General features: G+C 35.1%; 3 protein-coding genes and 1 pseudogene across 3 annotated transcripts; 3 read left to right on the plus strand and 1 right to left on the minus strand.

Moving 5' to 3' along the window:
- The first annotated feature begins 378 nt into the window (after positions 1–378).
- LOC104725478 (putative leucine-rich repeat receptor-like protein kinase At5g49770) lies at positions 379–5,090 on the plus strand. Its single transcript, XM_087471732.1, has 19 exons — positions 379–535; positions 623–746; positions 854–925; positions 1,018–1,092; positions 1,177–1,248; positions 1,348–1,512; positions 1,622–1,696; positions 1,788–1,859; positions 1,954–2,025; positions 2,113–2,181; positions 2,293–2,370; positions 2,476–2,547; positions 2,647–2,781; positions 2,873–3,360; positions 3,456–3,602; positions 3,695–3,831; positions 3,906–4,125; positions 4,192–4,427; positions 4,503–5,090. Exons 1-19 carry the CDS (start codon positions 448–450, stop codon positions 4,956–4,958), a joined length of 2,853 nt encoding a protein of 950 aa, XP_087327858.1. The 5' UTR covers positions 379–447; the 3' UTR covers positions 4,959–5,090.
- Positions 5,091–9,045: 3,955 nt separating this feature from the next.
- On the minus strand, positions 9,046–10,774 carry LOC104725479 (F-box/kelch-repeat protein At5g48990 pseudogene; annotated as a pseudogene).
- Positions 10,775–11,504: 730 nt separating this feature from the next.
- On the plus strand, positions 11,505–16,082 carry LOC104725480 (leucine-rich repeat receptor protein kinase HPCA1-like). The gene is made up of 19 exons (XM_087475849.1): positions 11,505–11,564; positions 11,658–11,778; positions 11,855–11,926; positions 12,005–12,079; positions 12,181–12,252; positions 12,344–12,508; positions 12,619–12,693; positions 12,790–12,861; positions 12,942–13,013; positions 13,108–13,176; positions 13,305–13,379; positions 13,463–13,534; positions 13,623–13,757; positions 13,839–14,317; positions 14,401–14,547; positions 14,639–14,775; positions 14,856–15,075; positions 15,155–15,390; positions 15,476–16,082. The coding sequence occupies exons 5-19, from the start codon at positions 12,188–12,190 to the stop codon at positions 15,905–15,907; spliced, it is 2,451 nt and encodes an 816-aa protein (XP_087331975.1). The 5' UTR covers positions 11,505–11,564; positions 11,658–11,778; positions 11,855–11,926; positions 12,005–12,079; positions 12,181–12,187; the 3' UTR covers positions 15,908–16,082.
- Positions 16,083–17,645: 1,563 nt separating this feature from the next.
- LOC104725481 (leucine-rich repeat receptor protein kinase HPCA1-like) lies at positions 17,646–22,377 on the plus strand. Its single transcript, XM_010444147.3, has 19 exons — positions 17,646–17,816; positions 17,899–18,019; positions 18,114–18,185; positions 18,264–18,338; positions 18,440–18,511; positions 18,605–18,769; positions 18,867–18,941; positions 19,035–19,106; positions 19,190–19,261; positions 19,348–19,416; positions 19,513–19,584; positions 19,672–19,746; positions 19,848–19,976; positions 20,072–20,562; positions 20,661–20,804; positions 20,893–21,029; positions 21,101–21,320; positions 21,398–21,633; positions 21,710–22,377. Exons 1-19 carry the CDS (start codon positions 17,729–17,731, stop codon positions 22,181–22,183), a joined length of 2,859 nt encoding a protein of 952 aa, XP_010442449.2. The 5' UTR covers positions 17,646–17,728; the 3' UTR covers positions 22,184–22,377.
- The last annotated feature ends 497 nt before the right edge of the window (positions 22,378–22,874 follow it).

Here is a 22,874-nt window from a genome sequence, read left to right on the forward strand (position 1 = left end):
TTTCCATTTTTGCGGAAACAATTAAAAATATGAAGTAGTTTAGTTAAGTTTTGTGACATATTTGATTTATGCGTTTATAATGTAATAAAATGAGATAAGAGCGAGTAACGAATACTGGTGTTTTGTCACAAGTCCTTGTTTCATAATTTGTTCCTTCACATAAACCTATTGACAATTCAAATTTCTTTTTTTTTTTTTTTTTTTTCCAATGGACAACCCCTTTGAACCCTTCTTCCACAATAGGAGTATTATGTATTTTAAGTTGAACCATTAGTTTATATTATATTGTCCACTGTCTATTTGTTTGCTTTATTTTTCTTCACTTAAATTGTTCAAAGTCTTCTCTTTATATAGCCTAAAATATACTTTCTAGAGTTCGTTATAACTTGTGCAGACCACATGCTTTCTTCTTGAATTATTTGTGATACAATCATTGTGTGTCTTAAGATGAGTTCAAGAATCGGATTATTTAAGCTCTTGATCTTGCTTGTCGTCCAAGTTTGTTCTGTTTCTGCAATCACAGACGGTTCTGATTGTAAGTATAATGATGAACAGAGTTTTTTTTTAACAAAAGAATTTTTCAATTTTTTATTTTTTTTTGATATTGTCAATGTTGGTGCAGCTTCTGCTTTACAAGTCCTGAAGAGTGAATGGACTGCGCTATCCAAGAGTTGGAAAGGTTCTGATCCTTGTGGAAATCATTGGGTTGGAATTACATGTAACAACAATAATCGCGTTGTTTCAATGTACGTACGACCTTGTTTATTTTCTATGTTTATTCATATGATATGATGTTTCCTTCTTCAACATAATCCTCTAGAAACTTTAACGTTGTGTTGTTTCCTTGTTGCAGAATGTTAAGCAACCTTAACTTGAAAGGAAACCTTCCTGCCGATATCTCGACGTTGTCTGAATTGGAGATCTTGTATGTCTTTTCTTCTTCCTTTTTTTTTTTTTTTTTTAATATATTTACATAGTTAATGGATTTGTTCTCATCTGTTGATCCAATCTTTGTAGAGATTTGTCTTACAATACTGGATTGTCTGGAGCGCTTCCATCAAGTATCGGTAACCTTAAGCACTTGAAGAGATTGTAAGGAAACCCAATGTCGCTAGACCTCTAGTACAAATTTTATATATCTCCTCATATTTTAACTAAACTCTTTTTACCCTCCAGGATCCTTATGGGATGTGGTTTCAGTGGTCAAATCCCTGAGTCCATTGGATCTGTAGAAAAACTAACAACACTGTAAGATTTTGTTGCTCCCTATATATTTTTTATAAACAGTCTCAATTGCAGTCTCTCTAAATCCATTAACTAATATTTATTTGTCTTTTCTCCATATAGCTCCCTAAATTCTAATCACTTTAGTGGAACAATTCCGGCTTCCATTGGACGGTTATCGGAACTCTATTGGTTTGATATAACTGACAATCAGATTGAAGGAAAGATTCCGGTTTCTGATGGGATTTCTTTACCTGGACTTGATATGCTTCATCAAGCTAAGCATTTGTAATCCCAATTCTTTCCATTTCCTTTTATATAATTGTATATAACACTTTTTTATTTATTTATTATAATAATGAAATTAGTCTGAGTATCCTTTTACTTTTACTTGCAGTCATTTTGGAAATAACAAGCTTTCGGATAGTATCCCAGAGAAGCTCTTCAGCTCAAACATGACTTTGATACATGTGTAAGTTCCATAGTATATATGAAAGATGAGTGAGATTTGTGATTAGTAACTTAATAAGTGAACTAACTATTGCTTCTTGTTTTATTGATAGGCTATTTGATGATAACCAGTTCACGGGTAAAATACCGGACAGCCTCAGCCTCGTTAAAACGCTAACGGTGTTGTAAGTAGTAAAACAGAGCTTTTTTCGAATTGTTTTTTTTTTTTCCAAACTTGTTGACAAAAATATCTCTCAAGTGCTCTTTTCTCTATTACAGACGACTTAATAGAAATAAACTGTCTGAAGAAATTCCTTCAAGTCTTAATAATCTCACAGATCTTCAAGAACTGTAAGTGAGCAACTAAAGATGTTTTGTAGATACTAAAGATGCAAAGAAGAAGTAAAATAGTCTTTTTGTATTTGAATCCATTTCCAGGTACTTGTCCGACAATAGATTGACAGGTACTCTTCCAAATTTAACCAGCTTAACAAGTCTCTACACATTGTAAGTTTCCATATTTTTCACTCCTCTTTTCTTGCTCAAATTTTTCATAGAAAAAACCATAACTATTAATAAATCTAATGCCATGATCATGTGATTTTTCTGTAATAACAGAGATGTGAGCAATAATGAAAAGATGACATTATCACTCATTCCATCATGGATCCCTTCATTACGCAATTTGGCAACATTGTATGATCCATTTCTCTCTGTCTTAATAAAATATACATATTTGTATATCGATAAATATATTCATGTGTATGCTTAATAAAAGCAAATGGTTTACCTAATCTGCAGAAGGATGGAAGGGATCCAACTTGACGGTCCAATACCAACCTCCCTCTTTAGCCCTGCTCAATTGCAGACAGTGTGAGTCATCAAATATGACATGAAAGTTTGATTGGGAAGTCAAGTACTCAAAGTTGTAAAATCTGGTCTGATTGGGGAATGGTTTTTCTTAAACTGCAGTTACTTAAAGCGCAATCATATAAACGCAACATTGGACTTTGGTACCAACTATAGCAAACAGTTGGAGTTTGTGGATCTACGAAACAACGACATAAGTGCTTATAGTCCAGCAGCTAATAACCGCATCCAAGTCCTGTATGTTCATCTTCGTCGTCAAAAATTCATTTTATTTTTAATAACATTTTCAGTCACTTACTTATGTTTGTTGATATATATATATCCACAGGTTGGCAGAGAATGAAGTGTGTGAAGATGAGGCGAACCGACTTAGTGTCTACTGCAGTGGAGACCAAAAAAATTCCTCATTTTCTACCCTCCCAACAAACTGTCGTCGTGACTGTGATAAGGGCAGGAAAGCAAGTCCCTCTACGTGCCGCTGTGCATATCCATTCACAGGAACATTAACCTTCAGGTCTCCTTCCTTCTCAGGGTATTCCAACAACAGCAACTTCCAATCCCTCCAGCAAAGTTTAGAGGAGTTCTTGAAGGATCCCATTTATCTGGGAGCCTCTGTGGCCATCAGTAACATACGAGAGACTCCACTTGATTACCATCTTTTAATAGAACTCTTGGTCTTTCCATTCGAAAATGAGAGGTTTACTGATTCGGGAATGTCACTTGTTGGTTTTGCGTTTAGCAACCAGACTTATAAGCCTCCTCCCGTATTTGGCCCTTATGTTTTTAACGCCAATCCTTACAGTACTTCATTCTATGGTATGATGAAACTGGTCACACACAAACAAAACATATATTGGTTTAATATGACTCGTTTGCTCTGTCTTGTTTTGTTTTTTTTTCCACATATACAGGAGGTTCAGTGTCAGTAAACAAGGGCATTATAATCGGAGTAGTAGTTGCTGTTGTCGTTCTTCTGTTGTTGTTGATTATAGCTGGGATCTACGCTCTTAGACAGAAGAAGAGAGCTGAGAAAGCAACTGACCAAATTAATCCTTTTGGTGAGAAGAAATGGTTTACGTGCACTACAAGAAAAGACTCCTCTCTTTTCTCTAATGGAAAATTCTGACAGCTTCTCTTTTGTATGTTGTAGCCAAGTGGGATATGGGTAAAAACAATACTGATGCTCCACAACTAATGGGAGCAAAGGCCTTTACTTTTGAAGAGCTGAGCAAATGTACTAACAAGTTTTCAGAGGCAAATGATGTTGGGGGTGGAGGTTATGGACAGGTTTGTGTCTTTGATCAAAAAGAAACAGTGACATTAGTTGAAATTATGATCCTAATATGATGATGTTGGAAAAGGTGTACAAAGGGGTTCTTCCTTCTGGGCAACTCATAGCAATCAAAAGAGCTCAACAAGGATCTATGCAAGGAGGGTTAGAGTTTAAAACTGAGATTGAGCTTCTTTCAAGGGTCCATCACAAAAATGTTGTCAAGCTCTTGGGCTTCTGTTTTGATCAAAGCGAACAAATGCTCGTATACGAGTACATACCCAATGGCTCTCTTAGAGATGCTCTATCAGGTAAATATCAAATATTTCTTCTTTTAGTTAGTTCTTTGGTGCTGATGAACCTAAAAAAAATTGTAGGAAAGAATGGGATTAAGCTGGATTGGACAAGAAGGCTCAAAATAGCACTTGGCTCAGGGAAGGGTTTAGCTTACCTTCATGAGCTTGCTGATCCTCCAATTATACACAGAGACGTCAAATCAAATAACATATTACTTGATGAACATCTAACCGCAAAAGTTGCCGATTTCGGCCTTTCCAAACTTGTGGGAGACCCTGAAAAAGCTCACGTAACAACACAAGTGAAAGGAACCATGGTGAGTAAAGTATCAATCATTAAATATATGAATTCTATAAACAATAAAAATAACTCACAGAATATTTAAAATTAGGGTTACCTGGATCCTGAGTACTACATGACGAATCAACTGACTGAGAAGAGCGATGTGTATGGGTTTGGTGTAGTGATGCTTGAGCTATTAACCGGTAAAAGTCCTATAGATAGAGGCAGCTACGTTGTGAAAGAGGTGAAGAAGAAGATGGATAAATCGAGGACTTTATACGACTTGCAAGAATTGCTGGACACCACGATCATCGCAAACAGCGGGAATATAAAAGGGTTCGAGAAGTACGTCGATGTAGCCTTGAGATGCGTGGAGGCAGAGGGATTTGATAGGCCATCGATGAGTGAGGTGGTGCAAGAACTAGAGAGCATAGTGCGGCTTGCGGGATTAAACCCTAACGCGGATTCAGCAACATACGAGGAAGCATCCGGTGATCCTTATGGAAGGGATTCGTTTGAGTACACTGGAATCTTCCCAGCTTCAAAACCCGAACGCATGGTTTAATATATGTCTTTTCTTCCACTGTTTTTTGTTTTCTTTCTTGTTTTGGCAATTTCGTAAATCGTAAGTGACGTTACACTTGAAATGCCTTGCAAATGTGTACTAACATGATTTGATATGTTGTGTGGTCGCTTATAGGTTTGGTACCTAACATCAACCATAAAATTATAACAACAATTAATATTTTAGTCCAATTCAAACACAAAAGATACCAATGTCAATCTCTCTCATACACTTAAAACCTTTTGTACGAAATAACAAAAGTAGATCAGAACGTATATCTTTCTCTCCAGGGATTGAGGATTGTGTTGCTAATAACGACTTCTTCAATTCTTTTACTTAATAACATGGGTTTTAACCCTGCAAGTAGCTAGTTTTTGCAATTTTAACTCAAAAAAATGCAAGTCAATACGCAATATAACCTATCGTCATAACTGTCAAAACTGTAAAATATTATTTATAAAATAATATATTAAATTGAAGCCTTAACGATAAGGAGTCTAATTCACATTTAAAATTTTAAAACTCTAAAGGTTTGTAAGTTACATATAAAGGTTATATCGCGTATCATTTTTGCTTTCATAAGATCCATCTTCATTTTTGGCAAATGGGGTAAAGTTACAAAAATAGCGATTTGAAGGGTTATTTTTGTTGAAAACTTTTAATAAAACTATTTATTTCATTCATAATAAGTGGACAGTTGACGTGAATATTATTAAAACAACACACACTATCATCTAAAAGACTTAAACTAACTTAACTTTTCACTACTTGAGATGAAAAAGTTGAAAAATTATTCAACTCATTCATTTAAAAATAATAACACTTTACTATATAATGATCCCTAAAAATATTCAATATTCGAAAGCTAGTTCAAATTATTAAAAATGCTAATATCCCACTGCCACTCTGACATTTTTTTGTTTTATGAACAAAAAAAAGATGGTAAAATATATTTTGAATTAAAGTAATACATTCTATGCACATAGTATGTGTATGAAATGTCAAATTGTTGTGAATGAATTTTACTGTAAATTTAGTATAAACATATATATATCTTTAAACCTATAGCTTTTCTCGAGTTTGCAAACAGGTCTCCCTAATTTCTTAATCAATATTACAAAGTTAAAACAAAGAAAACTATAATTAACAGTAGATATTTTATCTTACGATTATCTATTTCCATGTATATCCAGGAGAATGAACTACCATAAATTTATTTAAAACGGGACTGTTACGTAAATCTCACTTATCCATATTGGAAAATAAACACGGGAGCAATATTCAGTTAGCTAAGGTTTTTAATAACGGGATTTTTAAGAAAAAGAATCATTTTTAATAACGGGATTCTTAAGAAAAAGAATCATTTGTTGATTTTACCACTTTTTCAATAGTTTGTAAATTTTACCACTTTCTAAATTACAAAAATTTGATTTAACATGCGTTTTATTTGTTATGTTTGGGTTTAGTCAGTTCTATTTATTCTTAGGGTTTAGTATTTGATATTAAGTACGTATTGTATTAAAAAAAATGAAAAATACGTATTTTTTTCTTCTTAAAAATAGTAAAATCCACAAATTATTCAAAAAATGGTATATCCAAAAAACTTTTTCAGAAAATGGCTTTTTTAACAAGAAGCCCTAAGAAAATTCCATAAGTTTCGAAGGCATATATTTTGAATATGCCATTTTTGCTAAAAGCTTATGGAGCCATTTTTGAACACTTAAAAAAGTCTATGTTTACAATTTTTATAACAAAGACTAAACTCTAGGAACAAATATAGGTTAATCACATGTTGAATTGTTTTTTGTAACCTAAAAAATTGCAAATCTGTAAGAATTTAGATAAAATGATAAAAATCCATAAATACCATTACCATCACAAAAAATGGCAAATCCATAATTGATTCTTTTAATAACAGCTCAATGTTGCTTTTTCTTCTCCCAATTTCTGAATTTCACATACGATACCTATTTAAATATGTAAGAACACATAATAGCCGATTCAAAAGACAATGAATAATAAATACTTATGTACTGATGGAACACATACTGACGTGCTCTGTCTTGTGGAAATCAATTACACTTTTTACTGATGTCAGGTAGTTATGTATTAATACATGGACTAGTGAATTGCAGCTAGAATGGTGCAAATTAAGTTTGTGGGAAGTTACGAACGTCCGTTTTCCTTTTGACGATTTGTCCTTTCTTTTAATAGTCACTTTCAATTTATTAAGTCAAATCGAGGGAACATTTTCTAATAACTTACTGTTTTGGAATAACCTTCTTTCAATTTATTCTAGCTATAGTTTGACGTTAGAACTAAAGATTGGAACGACAATGAGCAGACTAATAATGAGGTATCACTTTGAAATTTAATGATTTGAATAATGTGACGACTCTTTTAATTAATTATTGGTTTTAACCATTGTTCTTGAGTCTTTTTTAGAGTCAAAGAATGTTTTTGTGTCTTTAAGTCTTTTATCAAGTCTTGTAGATTTTGAGACATTCTGGAACAAATGAAGAGTTTGTCATCCTTTTAGATGATATGAGATAGAGGAGGGTGTTATTTTTCATTTCCAAATGGGTTGAAGGAAATTTAACGGTGTGAGTAAAAATTATTGTCAATTTACTGAAGACATTTCAAACTGGCTCGCAGATGAAGTAGCGATCAATATAACTTGGGTTGGTACATCATGGTACCGATCGTTATGGAGTCAAGACGCGATTGTAGAAGCCCAAAGCGACCAGAACATATTTCCCTGACCATATAAATCTAAAACTCGACTTATAGACATTAGTCTTAACCTCTCCACTCATTCTCTAGTTTGTAATGCTTATTGGAAGATTTTTTTTTTTTTTTTTTGTGAGAATATCTCTGTTCTTCTTGACAGCTGGAATGATTTCTAAACCCTTTTATCGTATTTGCAATTCAATTATTTGTTCTTCATATTTGATTGTTTTGCTCTCTAATTATATGGTTAAATAGTTTTCTACTGGTTTTTGGGGATTTCTAAAGGGATATTCATGGTTAATTAAATGTTATGTTGATTAGGAACAGATCATTTAGTTATTCACCTAGGTTTTTTAAATGCTTTATTTTAACCATTTAGATTTTGTTCTATTTTGTGTTCATGGTGGCAACATAAGTACTATTGAATTAATTGATCTATCCTAACTTCCTAAGTGAGCAAAGTGTCCTTAGCTTACGAAAGTTGATGTTAAAGCGTTTTGTGAACACTAATTGCTTGGGAAAAATGTCATAAAAAGCATGAACTTTGCAAAAGTGGTGGAAAAAACCATCATATTAACGACGTCGTTTTGCATTTTTAAAAAAATTACACTGAGAGGATTCGAACCACTAACCTCTAAAGCAGGAATGAAGGTGCTATAACCAACTAAGCTTAACCGTTTAATTGACATTGGAACACAAAGACATATACTTATCCATCTTATGTTGCCAGAGTCTTCTTCATCAACTTGGTCTTATTCACCAAGCTGGGCAAGTCTCCTTCTTCAACTTGGTCGTATTCACCAAGCTGACTCAAAAGTCAAAACCCTTGATTAGTTTCTTAATCTTCCAAATCTCAATGTTCATATTCGATTCTTCTGCCATTTTTTTGCTTCTCTCGAGGTCGGAGATGGAGAAGGAGAAACCAAAAGCAAATCCTCGACTACACAAAAATACAAAATCAAAGCAAATTTGAAAAAAAATGTGTACTTCCCAGTTGCTGAGAAGAAGACTCAAGCGACACACAATAGAAATAATTATAAGCGTTTGTGAAATAAACTCAATAAAACAATTTAGCACTGCTGGTTCCTTAGTGTATTTTCTCCGTAGAGGTAAGCAGTTTGAATCCCATTTATGTAGCATTTTAAAAAATTCAAAACGACATCGTTTTATAAAAAGCCTGAACTTTAAAAAAAGCATCAACTCTGAATTGCTTGCTTCAATTTCTATTTTTATAGTAAGAATTTTATCTCATGAGTCATTCATAAAAAATTAGCGTAAAGAATTTGATTCTTTAGGATCAAAGGGCTTATCAAAGGCAGTTAGAAAAGAAAAAACCTTAATCATCTGCAAGCGACTCTAGCTAAAAGTAAGCTTAATGATCAGTATACAAGTGGGCACAAGCACAAGACAAGACAAGACAAGCATTCATCGTAGTATATACAGACATTTTGCAACACATTCAAAACAAAAACGTCTCGTGAGTCACGTTCCTCAAACAGTATGCAGAACGTTTTTGTCATCAAAGGGTTTATCAAAGAGACAGAAAAGTCCCAAAATAAACTTAATTTACTCCACTACAAAGCAAAAACAATGTCAATATCTTTGGCTATTCCGTTTTGTTCTTTGTGTATTCTTGCTGCCAATCTCAACACATGATTTCTTTCTAGACGGAGGCACTAAAAGAACTCACTAAATAAGCTTTAAAATCATCTGACATAGCAAGTGAGTGCAGACGAAACATGTGAATCGCATGCCCAAAACATTCATTCCAGAGTGGCATACTAAAAAGAAAGAAAGGGATACCAACCAGATTCATTACGTGCATAACCTGTCAAACAGTAACAGATTTAGCACACACGAATTTATAAGACTTAGGCACAGTAAGAACCGCATCGGACCACTCGACTTTCCCCCAAATCTCCTCATCGTTGCGTTTTTCAAGTGAAATCTCTGCACAACAAATCATCTTCTTCTTAAACCCAAATCGCTGCACAGACTTGTCCCACAAAACAACCAGCTTACCACCATAATCTACTAATTTAACAAAAGAAGAATTAGCAGACTGAGGCAACCCTTCTAAACCCTCTAATCTTTTGGCACCTACTCCCTCCTGAGTCCCACTACGTGCTCTCCATCTAAGATATTCGCCACGGACATAATGATAGTCTACGCCATCTATTGTACAAAAAGAAACCCGACCCACAACCTTACGCAATCCTACACTTTTCCATGTCGAATCCTTTGGCTTAAAAGTCATACCACGCCAAGTAGAGTTTACTTTACGGTAAAAGTAAATAATTCCATCCATGTTTTTGAACTCCAATCTCCGTATGTTGGGCGGCACGGGATTCCAAGCTTGAGTCCCTGTGTTGTACACTTGAACGCAGTTCAAAGAATCTTGCTTTTCATACATTCCTGGCAAATACACATTCCCATCATGTGAAGTACGGGTGTGAGCTATTCTCATTCTTGGAGCTTCACGCCAAGTGTGAGTTCGACAGTCAAGGTACCACACGGATGGAGAATCATGTATATCTGCGCTAATGGCGTAAAGATCAGAACCAACCGCAATTAGACTTGACCATTCCACTGGAGGAGGAGAGTTGAGAATTCGGGTTGGAGCCAATAGATGAAGACTTGGATCCTCTTTCTTCTTCTTCTTCTTCTTGTTAATTAGGGTTTGATTAGGTTTCTTCCGGTAGAGAGTGAACCAGCGAGGGTTAGCTTCATGAGGGAAGCGTAAGCACACATAAAAGAAAAGTCCCGGTGCAGCCTAATAGGGTTCGGGTTTTGTATAGCTTCCGTGAAGCAAGGATCGATCTGAAGCTTTTGGAGACTAAGGAGAGGTTTGGGTAGTACGATCTCGAGACACGGGCTAAGATGCTCACTATCAAATCGTGTGGAAGTGACTGATTTGGGTTAGATTTCGGCGACGGTTCCGTCGTCTTTGGTGTCGGCGACTTGCTGGTCTTCTTCTTCCGCCAAAACATTGTCGCCGTTGGTAAAAGGAACCCAATCGATTTCTTCTCCGACTTGCAGAGACCAATTTTTTTTTACTTCACTTTACTTGTCCTTGGGGGCGCGTGCAGTTGGTATGTTCGGGTTGCGCGTGAGAAGCATGCCACATAATTAACATGAAGGGCGTATCTCAATAGTGGGCTTAATCATTTGCATTGAATCTTAATGGGCCTCAAAACAATAGTTTTTGAGCTTTCAAATCTTTTAAATCAACAAAAGTTGTTTTCTTTAAATTCGTTTAAGCCACATTGCTAAAGGTTCTCTGATCAATTATTTAGTTTTGGTTCGTGTCGGATTAGATCGATTAAAAAGTCGTGTTATCAGTTAAATACTGCGTTCATTATATTAGTCACAGTTGTTAATTTTTAATGAATTCATGAACTCGTCCGATCAAGTCGTGTTTAAATTGTATTGTTCAGGATTTGGTCTTTCCCATTACTCAATTAACCTTTCCATATAATAACCCTTTTGAAACCTTCGAGCATTCAGATTATCAGCTGTTTCAACTTTCAAGTTGATCAAGTTATTATATGTTCTACTGTCTATTTCTTACTTTTATGTATCTGTCACTTCAAATTGCTCAAAGTCTTCTCCTTTTTGTTAACACTAGTCTACATGTTTTGTTTAGCAAGGGGGCTTGTAAAATTTATTCTTGAATTTGTCATAACTTTGTGCAAACCACATGCTTTCTTCTTGTATGATATAATGTGATACAATCAGAAATAGAGAAAGAGAAAAATATATTCTTTGTGGTTATAATGAAGATGACCAGTTCAAAAATTAGAGTCTACATGATGATCCTGATTTTGCTTTTCTTTCACATTTGTTGTGTTTATGGGCTCACAAATGGCCCTGACGGTAAGTATATAGTTTAGATGATGATCATATTTTTTTATACATATATACATAGGAATTTTCAAAATCTTTGATTGAGTTTGAAAATTGGTGCAGCGACGGCTTTACAAGCTGTGAAGAGTGAATGGACCAAGTTTCCTAAGAATTGGGAAGGCTCTGATCCTTGTGGAACCAACTGGGTTGGAATTACATGTACCAATGACCGCATCGTTTCAATGTAACAGCTTATATCTATATCCTTTTGGTTGCTACTTTCCCCTTCAGACTTTAACATTGTGTTGTTGTTTGTGCAGATCATTAGGCAACCTTGACTTGGAAGGAAAGCTTTCTGCCGATATCGCAGCTTTGTCTGAATTGCAGATCTTGTATGTGTTGCTCTTCCTTTTCTACATAGAATTGGATTTTTTTCTTCCTCATCTGATGATCCAATGTTTTTATTTTAGGGATTTGACATCCAATCCTAATTTGACTGGACCGCTTCCACCAAATATTGGTAACCTCAAGAAGTTGATTACCTTGTAAGAAAAGCAAACAAGAACATAACCTATTTATAATCGCCTTTGTCTTATATATATGTAACGTCTATTTTAATTGATTTTTTTTTTCTTTACTTGTCCAGAAACCTTATGGGATGTGGTTTCAGTGGTCAAATCCCTGAGTCCATAGGATCTCTAGAACAACTTACAAGCCTGTAAGATACCAATGTTGCTTCCTAGTACTATAAACTGTCTCTACATCAATTCGTAATAATATATGTTAATTTTCCATATATATATATACAGCTCCCTAAATTCAAATAAATTCATTGGAACAATTCCGGCTTCCATTGGACGGCTATCGCAACTGTTTTGGTTAGATATAGCCGACAATCAAATCGAAGGAAAGCTCCCAGTTTCTAATGGGGCTTCTTCACCTGGACTTGACATGCTTCTTGAAGCTGGACATTTGTATATATAATTTCTAAATCTATCTGGTTCTTTTATGAGAGATTTTTTTAATATATAGACTAAGTACTAACTAATCTAGATATCTGATTCTCTCTCACTTTCTCTTGCAGCCATTTTGGAAATAACAAGCTTTCGGGTGATATCCCAGAGAAGCTCTTCAGCTCAAACATGACTTTGCAGCATGTGTAAGTTTCATAGTATATGTGAAAGCTGAGAGAGTTGCACCAGTTGAGATTGATAACTAAATAAATGAATTGCATTGCTTCTTGTTTTATTGATAGGTTATTTGATGGAAACCAGCTGACGGGGACAATACCGGAAAGCCTCAGCCTCGTTAAAACGCTCACGGTGTTGTAAGTAAAAATTTGTTTGTTCAAAATTTTTACTTATCTTAACTTGTTTAATCTCATATGTTTTCTTTTCTTACATGCAGACGCCTTGATAGGAATAAACTAACTGGAGAAATTCCTTCAAGTCTTAATAATCTCACAATTCTTCAAGAACTGTAAGTGAGAGAGCAAGTAAAGTTTTGTTGTGTGGTTTTTGGTAGATACATATGTACAAAGAAGTAAAATAATTTGTATTTGAATCCTTTTCAGGTACTTGGCCAATAACAGATTTACAGGCACTCTTCCAAATTTAACCAGGTTGACCAGTCTCTACACATTGTAAGTTTCTTTATTATTCTCTCCTATTTTTTTTTTTTTTTTTTTTTTTTTTTTTTTTTGCTTAATTTACCATCAGAAATGTTCATTATTAATCAATCTAATCTCATGATATGACTGTTCTGTTTCAGAGATGTGAGCAATAACCAATTGCAATTCTCTCTCATTCCATCTTGGATCTCTTCATTACGCTCCCTGTCAACATTGTATGCACCTATCTCTCTCTCACTCTCTTATACTATACAATTCTATGTATGCTTACAAAGCAACATTATCTTATACTTGGCAGAAGGATGGAAGCAATCCAACTTGAAGGCCCAATACCAATCTTCCTCTTCAGCCCTACTCAACTACAAACTGTGTGAGCAAACCAATACATGAAAATTAGAATTCAAGTTTTAAGCTGTGAAATCTATATTGACTAGATATGTCGTTTCTTGACATGGCAGTGTCCTAAAACGCAATCAGATAAACGCAACATTGGACTTTGGTATCAGCTATAGTAACCAGTTGGAGTTTGTGGATTTACAATACAACTACGTCACTGATTATAAACCATCAGCCAATAAACGCATCCAAGTAATGTATGTATATATCATATGGTCACAAATCAAGTTTTGAATTTGTCAATCATACGTTACTTATGTGTGCTTATATATCTACAGGTTAGCAGATAATCCGGTGTGCCAAGACGTGGCGAACCGGCTGAGTGAATACTGTAATGCAGTCCAACACAAGACCTCATTTTCTGCCCCTCAAATAAATTGTCCTCGCTGTGGTCAGGGCAAGGAACCAAGTCCAGCGTGCAAGTGTGTGTACCCAGTCACAGGAATACTCACCTTCAGGTCTCCTTCCTTCTCAGGGTATACCAACAATACCAACTTCAACATGCTCCAACAGGAGCTAGAGGGTTTCTTTAAGAAACCAAGTTACCCCGTGGAATCTGTGGCCATCAGAAACATAAGAGAGAATCCAACTGATCACCATCTTCTAATAGATATCTTGGTCTTTCCATCGAACATAGAAACATTTAATGAGACAGGAATGGATAGTGTTATTTCTGCATTTAGCACGCATACTTTTTCGCAACCCCCAATATATGGCCCTTACATTTTCGTAGCCGATCAGTACACTCCGTTCTCTGGTATGTTGTAACTTTGTCACACAATTATTAAAAAATTATTTCCATATTATTGATATGCTTTCCCCATTTGGCAACATATGTAGGAGATGCCAAGTCAGGAAACAAAGGCATTATCATCGGAGCAGCGGTTGGTGTTGCGGTTCTTCTGTTGTTGTTATCCATAGCGGGCATTTATGCTCTTAAACAGAGGAATAGAGCAGACAGAGCAACTGGTCGAAATAATCCTTTTGGTAAGAATATATATATTCTTTTACTACTATAAAAGATTCCTTTCTTGTATGATGAAAAGTATTCTAAATACTTTTCTTTTGAATGTTGTAGCCAAGTGGAATAAGAGTAAGAGTAGTATTGATGCTCCGCGGCTGATGGGAGCAAAAGCGTTTACTTTTGAAGAGTTGAAGAAATGCACTGACAATTTTTCAAAAGCAAATGATGTTGGAGGTGGAGGCTATGGCCAGGTTTGTGTTTTTGCAATCGCCTAACTGAAATAAGCAATGACGTTAAGTTGAACTTTAATCCCAATATGATGTTGAAACAGGTGTATAAAGGAATTCTTCCCTCTGGACAACTCATAGCAATTAAAAGAGCTCAACAAGGATCTTCGCAAGGAGAGTTAGAGTTTAAAACTGAGATTGAACTTCTTTCAAGAGTTCATCATAAAAACGTTGTCAAACTTTTGGGCTTCTGCTTTGATCGAAGTGAGCAAATGCTCATTTACGAGTACATTCCAAATGGCTCTCTTACAGATAGTCTATCAGGTAATACCAAACCTTTATCTTCCTTTCAGGAATTAGGATTTTTTTTTTTTTTTTGGTGCTGAATTTTATGATAATCCAGGGAAGAGTGGAATTAGACTAGACTGGACAAGAAGGCTTAGAATAGCACTTGGGTCAGGCAAAGGTCTTGCTTATCTTCATGAGCTTGCTGATCCTCCAATTATACATAGAGATATCAAATCAAATAACATATTACTTGATGAAAGTCTAACCGCAAAGGTTGCCGACTTTGGCCTTTCCAAACTTGTTGGAGACCCCGAGAAAGTTCATGTGACAACACAAGTGAAAGGAACATTGGTGAGTAAAGAATAATTAAATAATCCTCCTTTTTAAAATTTTCTAGTCTTAAAGACATTTTAACTCATAGATTCTTTGGAATTAGGGGTACTTGGATCCTGAGTACTACATGACAAATCAGTTGACAGAGAAGAGTGATGTGTACGGGTTTGGTGTTGTGATGCTTGAGCTACTAACCGGTAAAAGTCCTATAGAGAGAGGCAAATACGTGGTGAGAGAGGTGAAGATGAAGATGAATACATCGAGTGATTTGTATGACCTACAAGAATTGTTGGACACGACGATTATCAGCACCAGCGGGAATTTGAAAGGGTTTGAAAAGTATGTCGATCTAGCACTAAGGTGTGTGGAGGAGGAAGGTGTGAATAGACCAACGATGGGTGAGGTTGTGAAAGAGATTGAGAACATAATGCACTTTGCAGGGGTAAACCCGAACATCGATTCAGCCGCGAGTTCGAGAACATACGAGGATGCAAGCAAAGGATCTGGTAATCCTTATGGCAATGACTCATTTTAATACAGTGCGGATTTCCCATCTTCAACACTCGAGCCCCAATAACTCATTATGTCTTTTGATTTTAATTGTTTGGTTATTTCCTAAGTGATTTACTTGAAATGCCTTGTCAATGAGGACTTGCATGATTTGATTTGTACTTTTATCTCTTTGCTTTTTAATGGAGATGATCTATATATATGTATTGTGTGTTTCCCTGAGTTTATCCATGTTTTAAATCAATTTGCATAAGTATAATTTGGTCTTTTCATGTTGGGCATTATGGTTGTTGTGGATCTGATTTAAATTCCGGTTTGAGAAATTGCATGAGCTAGTAAGATAAAAGAAAACCCATTTTTTGAACATGATATTCAATGGAAGCGTTTTTTAGTTATGTGACATAACTTATGTCCATAAAACTAGAGCTAAAAAGGTTGACGTGGTCAGCACTCAGCACGATCATAAAGTTAACAACGAAACAGTACGTGTAATACTAAAGAAATTCAAACGTAAGGAAATCTTAGAAAACACAGAAAATAGAAAGGAAAAATATTACATGAAAAATGATAAATAATAAAATATCACGTGGATCATAGAGGAGTAAAATGCTTTTAAAGATGTCCTAAGCAACCACTTCTATGTTGAACTGGTCATCGAGGGACTATTTTTAGACTCCATCATACCTACACTTCATATATAAACAATATGTTGATGCATGTAAGTTTCATACAATTTTTTTTTTTCTCGTTCGTCGTATTTATCTTCTTTTACGATTTTTTTAATATATATTTTGCATCAGTCGCATCTTGCTTTTTTTTTTGGGTTAAAATCTCATTTATTTGACTATTTTATTTGATATGTATTAAAAATTGTAATATGTGTTTTTATTTTATATAAAAAAATAAATACTGGTATATCTTAAATTATCTCATTATAGAACGAAAATATAGTTATATATATATTTATATTTTGTTAATTATTTTATGAAAAATAGCAAATAAAAATAACTAAGAGATTTTTAAAAATAATTATTTAGTTCTAGATGTAACTAAGACAGTTAGACCACTCAGAAAAAAACCATTAACATAAAAACTAACAAAGTTATACGGAAATGCAATATTTAGAAAACGAATACTACTAATTGGTTAATCATTTGGGTTGCAAAAAAAAACTATAGTTAATCAGGGTGGGAGTATTGGTCAATGTATCCTCAAAACCATCAGCATTTTCACTGCTGCGATTAGTATTATAATCTCAAGTAGGTAAATGCTTGTGCTGATTTTTTCCTTGTTGTTAAAAAACTATTTCGTTGACCAAGACTCTTCCACAAATCATATATGTAATGTTTTTAGTTTGGAGATTTTGTAATTACTTTGAAGTTTGAAATCATCAATGTGTGTGTTCTGTGTTCAATACATTAAACTATATTCATAACCATGCTGTCGCACGGGGTAAAGTTTTAGTTTTCGTCACGATAACTTATCATGTTAGTTCTTGTTTTGATCCAAAAGTATCGAAATATTCGATTTGAAACATATTAATTTTTTTTTCTTTCCAAACCTTCCATTAATAGCATTCTCATCTGTTTCAAGTTGAACTAGTTCCCATTTTTAAAATTGGTCCACTGCCAATTTCTACTATATTTATATGTTTTTAATTAAATTAGTGAAAAGTCTTCTTCATTTTGTTAATATTATTATGTAGATGTTTTGTTAGCAAGGAGGCTGTATTTTTTATTATAGATTTCGTAACAACGTCTCCAGAACACAAGCTTTCTTATTGAATGATTTTGAGATACAGTTAGAAGGAGAGTAAGAGAAAAGGGAGTCGTTGTGGGTTTTGAAGATGAGTTCAAGAACTGGAGCCTTTATGCTCCTGATCTTGCTTTTCTTCCAAATTAGTTCTGTATCTGCGCTCACAAACAGTATAGACGGTAAGTATAGTTGGATGATGATCATAATTTTTCAGATATAGGAATTACAAAATGGTTGATATGAGTTTCAAAATCTGTGTAGCTGTTGCTTTACTAGCTCTAAAGAGTGAGTTGGCCGGGACTCCTAAGAATTGGAAAGGCTTTGATCCTTGTGGAGCCAATTGGGTTGGAATTTCGTGTAGCAATGGTCGCGTTGTTAACATGTAAGTATGTAACATCTTGTATATCTTATATTTTTGCTACTTTTTCAAGGAATCATCTGGTAGACATTAGCGTTGTGTTGTTGCTTTGTTGCAGATCACTAGGCAACCTTAACTTGCAAGGAAAGCTTCCTGCCGATATTTCAACGTTGTCTGAATTGATGACCCTGTAGGTCTTTCTTCTTCTCTTCTTCCTCTGCATAGAAATGTTTTTGTTTTCCATAATCTTATGATCTAATGTTTGTAGGGATTTGACATCCAATTCTAATATGACTGGACCGCTTCCACCAAATATCGGTAACCTCAAGAAGTTGACAGAGTTGTAAGCTAACAAAATCATGAACATTAGATCACTAGGCAACCTTAACTTGCAACCGCCTTGTCTCACACATATTTTAACGAACTCCTTTTTTTTTTCTCCAGAAATCTTATGGGATGTGGTTTCGATGGTCAAATCCCTGAGTCCATAGGAAATCTTGAAAAACTTACAAAACTGTAAGATGTGGTTGCCTCCTATTATATAATCGGTCTCTTTTACAATGGAGTCTCTAACACCATAAAGTATCAAATTTTGTCTCCTTTATACAGCTCCCTGAATTCAAATAAGTTCAATGGAAAAATTCCGGCTTCCATGGGACGGTTATCGAAACTATATTGGTTTGATATAGCTGACAATCAGATCGAAGGAGAGATTCCAGTTTCTAATGGGAGTTCATCACCTGGACTTGACATGCTTCTTCAAACTGTGCATTTGTATATATAAACCAAAATCTTTCCATTTCTTTTAATATAATCACTCATTTTAATATAAGTACAAGTTCATCTGACTCTCCTTCACTTTCTCTTGTAGTCATTTTGGGAAAAACAAGCTTTCAGGGAAGATCCCAAAAGAACTTTTCACCTCAAACATGACTTTGAAACATTTGTACGCTTCACATTACATATTAAGCTGGGAGTTTGTATATGTTGAGAGTAGTAACTAAATAAGTGATTACATTGTTTGTTGTTTTATCGACAGGCTCTTCGATGGAAACTTATTCACAGGCGAAATCCCAGAGAGCCTCAGTCTCGTTAAAACATTGGTTGTATTGTAAGTAATAGGAAGAGATTTATCAAAAAAAATTTGTTTCTTTTAACTTTCTTAAACCATATTTGTTGTTTTCTTTGTGACAGACGTCTTGATAGGAACAGACTAAGTGGAGAAATACCTCCAAGTCTGAATAACCTCACAAATCTTCAAGAACTGTAAGTGAGCAAACAAAAGATTTGTTTTGTATTTGTAAAAAATAAATGAAAAGAAGTAAAAGAGTTTGTAGTTGAATACGTTTCAGGTACTTGTCCAACAACAAATTTACAGGTACTATTCCAGTTTTAACAAGCTTGACCACTCTCTTCACATTGTAAGTTCCTATCTTATTCTTCCTAATTTGTTGCTCAATTTAGAAACCTTCACTCTCAAGCAATCTTATACCATCATGTGATTGTTTTTTTACCAGAGATGTGAGCAATAACCGATTTACCTCCTCATTCCTTCCATCATGGATTTCTTCAAGCAACCTAACAACATTGTGTGACCCCTTTTGATATATATACATATAAATTTGTATCGTGTATGCTTATCGCTTACGAAAAATATATGGTTTTATAATTGGCAGAAGGATGGAAGGTATCCAACTTCAAGGTCAAGTACCAATCTCCCTCTTCAACCCTCCTAGTAGTTTGGAGACTGTGTGAGTAAAACAAATCAAGAAACTTTGATTAAGAATTAGTCGTTTAAAGTTGTGAAATCTGTACTAAATAATAGTGATTTTTTTTTTTTGACTAATTGCAGTATCCTAAAGCGCAATTGGCTTAACGAGACACTCGACTTTGGTACTAGCAAAAGTTTGCGGTTTGTGGATTTACAATACAATGACATAACTGAGTATAAACAACCAGCTAAGAAAGACCTTAAAGTAATGTATGTATATATCCTTGTCACAAAACCAAAATGACTTCTTTGCTCATTCAATTACTTATGATCAATGGTTTATGGTTATATACATACATCTACAGCTTGGCAAATAATCCAGTGTGTCCGGAGGTGGAGAACCCACCGGATGAATACTGCAAAGTAGTCAAACTAAGTTCCTCATTTTTTGCTCCTAAGAGAAAAGAAAACTGTCATCGACAATGTGGCCAGGACAGAAATTTGACTGCAATCACGTGCCGGTGTGCGTATCCAGCCTCAGGGATACTCACCTTTAGATCGCCTTCATTCTCAGGGTTTTCAGACGACAGCAACTTCGAATTGCTTTATAACAACCTAACAGGTTTCTTTAACAATTCCAATTATCGAGTGGAGTCGGTGTCCATAGGAAATATAAGAGAGGATGAAACTGAGCATCATCTTCTAATTGATCTCTTGATCTTCCCATTAAAGGAAGAAAGGTTTAATGAGACCGGAATGGATAGCGTTATTTCCAGGTTTAGCACACAGACTTATAAGCCTCCTGACAGGTTTGGCCCTTACATATTCAAAGCCAATAAGTACGATAAGTTCCCAGGTATGATAAAAACAGTTATACAATTTACATACAATTTAACCGGATCTAAACCTGGTTCTATATATGACTCTCACTTACCTCTGCTTGTTTTGCTACAGATGAAAAAGGTTTAAAGTCGTCACACATCATCGGAGCTATACTTGGTGCTGCTGTTTTTCTGTTGTTGCTAATGATAGCTGGGATTTATGCTCTCAAGCAGAAGAAGAGAGCAGAGAGAGCAAATGATCAAATTAATCCTTTTGGTAAGAACTAAAAAGAAGAGGTTCTTTTTGTATTTACTTCAAAGAAAGACTGGTGAAATGCTAACAACTTCTCTTTCGTGTGTTACAGCCAAGTGGGATGCCAATCAGAACAGTGTCGATGCTCCGCAGCTCATGGGAGTAAAAGCATTTACATTTGAAGAGATGAGGAAATGCGCTAACAACTTTTCAATGGCAAATGATGTTGGTGGTGGAGGTTATGGCCAGGTTTGTGCCTTTTGTAATAGCTTCAACTGAAATAACTTGAATTATGTTCTCACAGACTGATGGTGAAACAGGTGTACAAAGGGATTCTTCCCTCAGGGCAACTCATAGCAATTAAAAGAGCACAACCAGGATCTTTACAAGGAGCGTTGGAGTTTAAAACTGAGATCGAGCTTCTTTCAAGGGTCCATCATAAAAACGTTGTCAAACTCTTAGGCTTTTGCTTTGATCGAGGTGAACAAATGCTTGTCTATGAGTACATTCCAAATGGTTCTCTAAGAGATAGTCTATCAGGTAATTAACATCAAATTCTTTTATTCCTTTGAAGAATTTAGATAGTTATTTTGTACTGAACTAGACAAAAATTGTAGGGAAAAATGGGATTAGACTTGATTGGACAAGAAGGCTTAGAATAGCACTTGGCTCAGGGAAAGGCTTGGCTTATCTTCATGAGCTTGCTGATCCTCCAATTATACACAGAGACGTCAAATCAAGTAATATATTACTTGATGAAAGTCTAGCTGCAAAGGTTGCTGATTTTGGCCTCTCCCAACTTGTGGAAGAAGCTGAGAAAGCTAGTGTTACCGCACAAGTGAAAGGAACCATGGTGAGTAGAGAAAAAATATTCCTCCATCCTCTCTTTTCCCAAATATATTTTAAACTCACAGTATTTTTGGAATTAGGGCTATTTGGATCCTGAGTACTTCATGACGAGTCAATTGACAGAGAAAAGTGATGTGTATGGGTTTGGGGTGATGATGTTGGAGCTATTAACCGGTGAAATTCCGATAGTGAATGGTAAATATGTGGTGAAAGAGGTGAAGATGAAGATGAATAAATCAAAGAAATTGTACGACCTACAAGAATTGTTGGACACTACCATCATTTCAACCAACGAGAATCTTAAAGGATTCGAAAAGTTCGTAGACTTGGCTCTAATATGCGTGGATCAAGAAGGAGTGAAGAGGCCATCGATGAATGAGGTTGTAAAAGAAATTGAGTACATAATGCAACATGCAGGATTATATCCTAACGTAGATTCAGCTGCAAGTTCAAGAACGTATGATGAAGCAAGCAAAGGATCCGGGGATCTTTATAGAAACAACTCGTTTGAGTATAGTGCAAGTTTCCCAACTACAAAACTCGAACCCCATTGATAAGTCCGGATGCTACACCAAAAGGCCAAGATTTATGCTTTGTCAAATTAGGCACGTGTGCTTCAGATGTCAAAATTGGCTACAATTCTTGATGTATCCAAAATAATTGGAGTTTCTTGCCAAATTTTTCAGAATACTAAAATGCCCTCAATTAAACTACATATTTTATAAAGAATTATCATTTTAAGTCAAAATGGAGAAAAACAGAAGTTTATGCCTGCCTACAATGTTGAATTGCATTGTAACGCCAAGATTTTAAAATCACAACTTATGTTCTAAGGGGTGTATTGAATTTGATATTTTAAGAGATTTGCTGGGATTTTAATATTTTAGAATTTTGAGAGATCTAGAGTGTAATTTTAGGAGATTTGGTTATTGAATTTGAGATTTTAGGATTTGGTGAGATTTGAGTTTTGAAATTTGTTAAGATTTGATTATTGAATTTTAGGTGATTTTGATTTTAATTTTTTTTTTTTAAAGAGCAACTTCGAATGTCGTATTTGATGTTTTATTGAAAGAAGTAGGTCTCTTGTTTCAGTTGCCATCACCTTCTACAAGCTCCTCCAAGTGATCATTTCAAAAGATGATGATGAGAAAGCTCATATGTCCATGACTATGTATATGGTAAACTGAAGGTTTTGATCGGCACCATTGACGGAAGCTCCGCTGCGGAGGTGGCTGAGACATGGAG

Source organism: Camelina sativa, chromosome 11, assembly GCF_030686135.1.
Source record: "Camelina sativa cultivar CO46 ecotype springtype chromosome 11, ASM3068613v1".
Classification (NCBI taxonomy): domain Eukaryota; kingdom Viridiplantae; phylum Streptophyta; class Magnoliopsida; order Brassicales; family Brassicaceae; genus Camelina; species Camelina sativa.

What these genes read in the sequence shown, in the direction of transcription:
- LOC104725478 (XM_087471732.1), top strand. Translation starts at nt 448, where the DNA reads ATGAGTTCAAGAATCGGATTATTTAAGCTCTTGATCTTGCTTGTCGTC. An exon ending in AATAATCGCGTTGTTTCAAT is followed by an intron (nt 747 to 853) that starts GTACGTACGACC and finishes TCCTTGTTGCAG; the next exon opens with AATGTTAAGCAACCTTAACT. An exon ending in TTGTCTGAATTGGAGATCTT is followed by an intron (nt 926 to 1,017) that starts GTATGTCTTTTC and finishes CAATCTTTGTAG; the next exon opens with AGATTTGTCTTACAATACTG.
- LOC104725481 (XM_010444147.3), top strand. Translation starts at nt 17,729, where the DNA reads ATGAGTTCAAGAACTGGAGCCTTTATGCTCCTGATCTTGCTTTTCTTC. An exon ending in CCTAGTAGTTTGGAGACTGT is followed by an intron (nt 19,747 to 19,847) that starts GTGAGTAAAACA and finishes GACTAATTGCAG; the next exon opens with TATCCTAAAGCGCAATTGGC. An exon ending in CACAAGTGAAAGGAACCATG is followed by an intron (nt 21,634 to 21,709) that starts GTGAGTAGAGAA and finishes TTTTGGAATTAG; the next exon opens with GGCTATTTGGATCCTGAGTA.
- LOC104725480 (XM_087475849.1), top strand. Translation starts at nt 12,188, where the DNA reads ATGGGATGTGGTTTCAGTGGTCAAATCCCTGAGTCCATAGGATCTCTA. An exon ending in GTTAAAACGCTCACGGTGTT is followed by an intron (nt 12,862 to 12,941) that starts GTAAGTAAAAAT and finishes TCTTACATGCAG; the next exon opens with ACGCCTTGATAGGAATAAAC. An exon ending in CCTACTCAACTACAAACTGT is followed by an intron (nt 13,535 to 13,622) that starts GTGAGCAAACCA and finishes TTGACATGGCAG; the next exon opens with TGTCCTAAAACGCAATCAGA.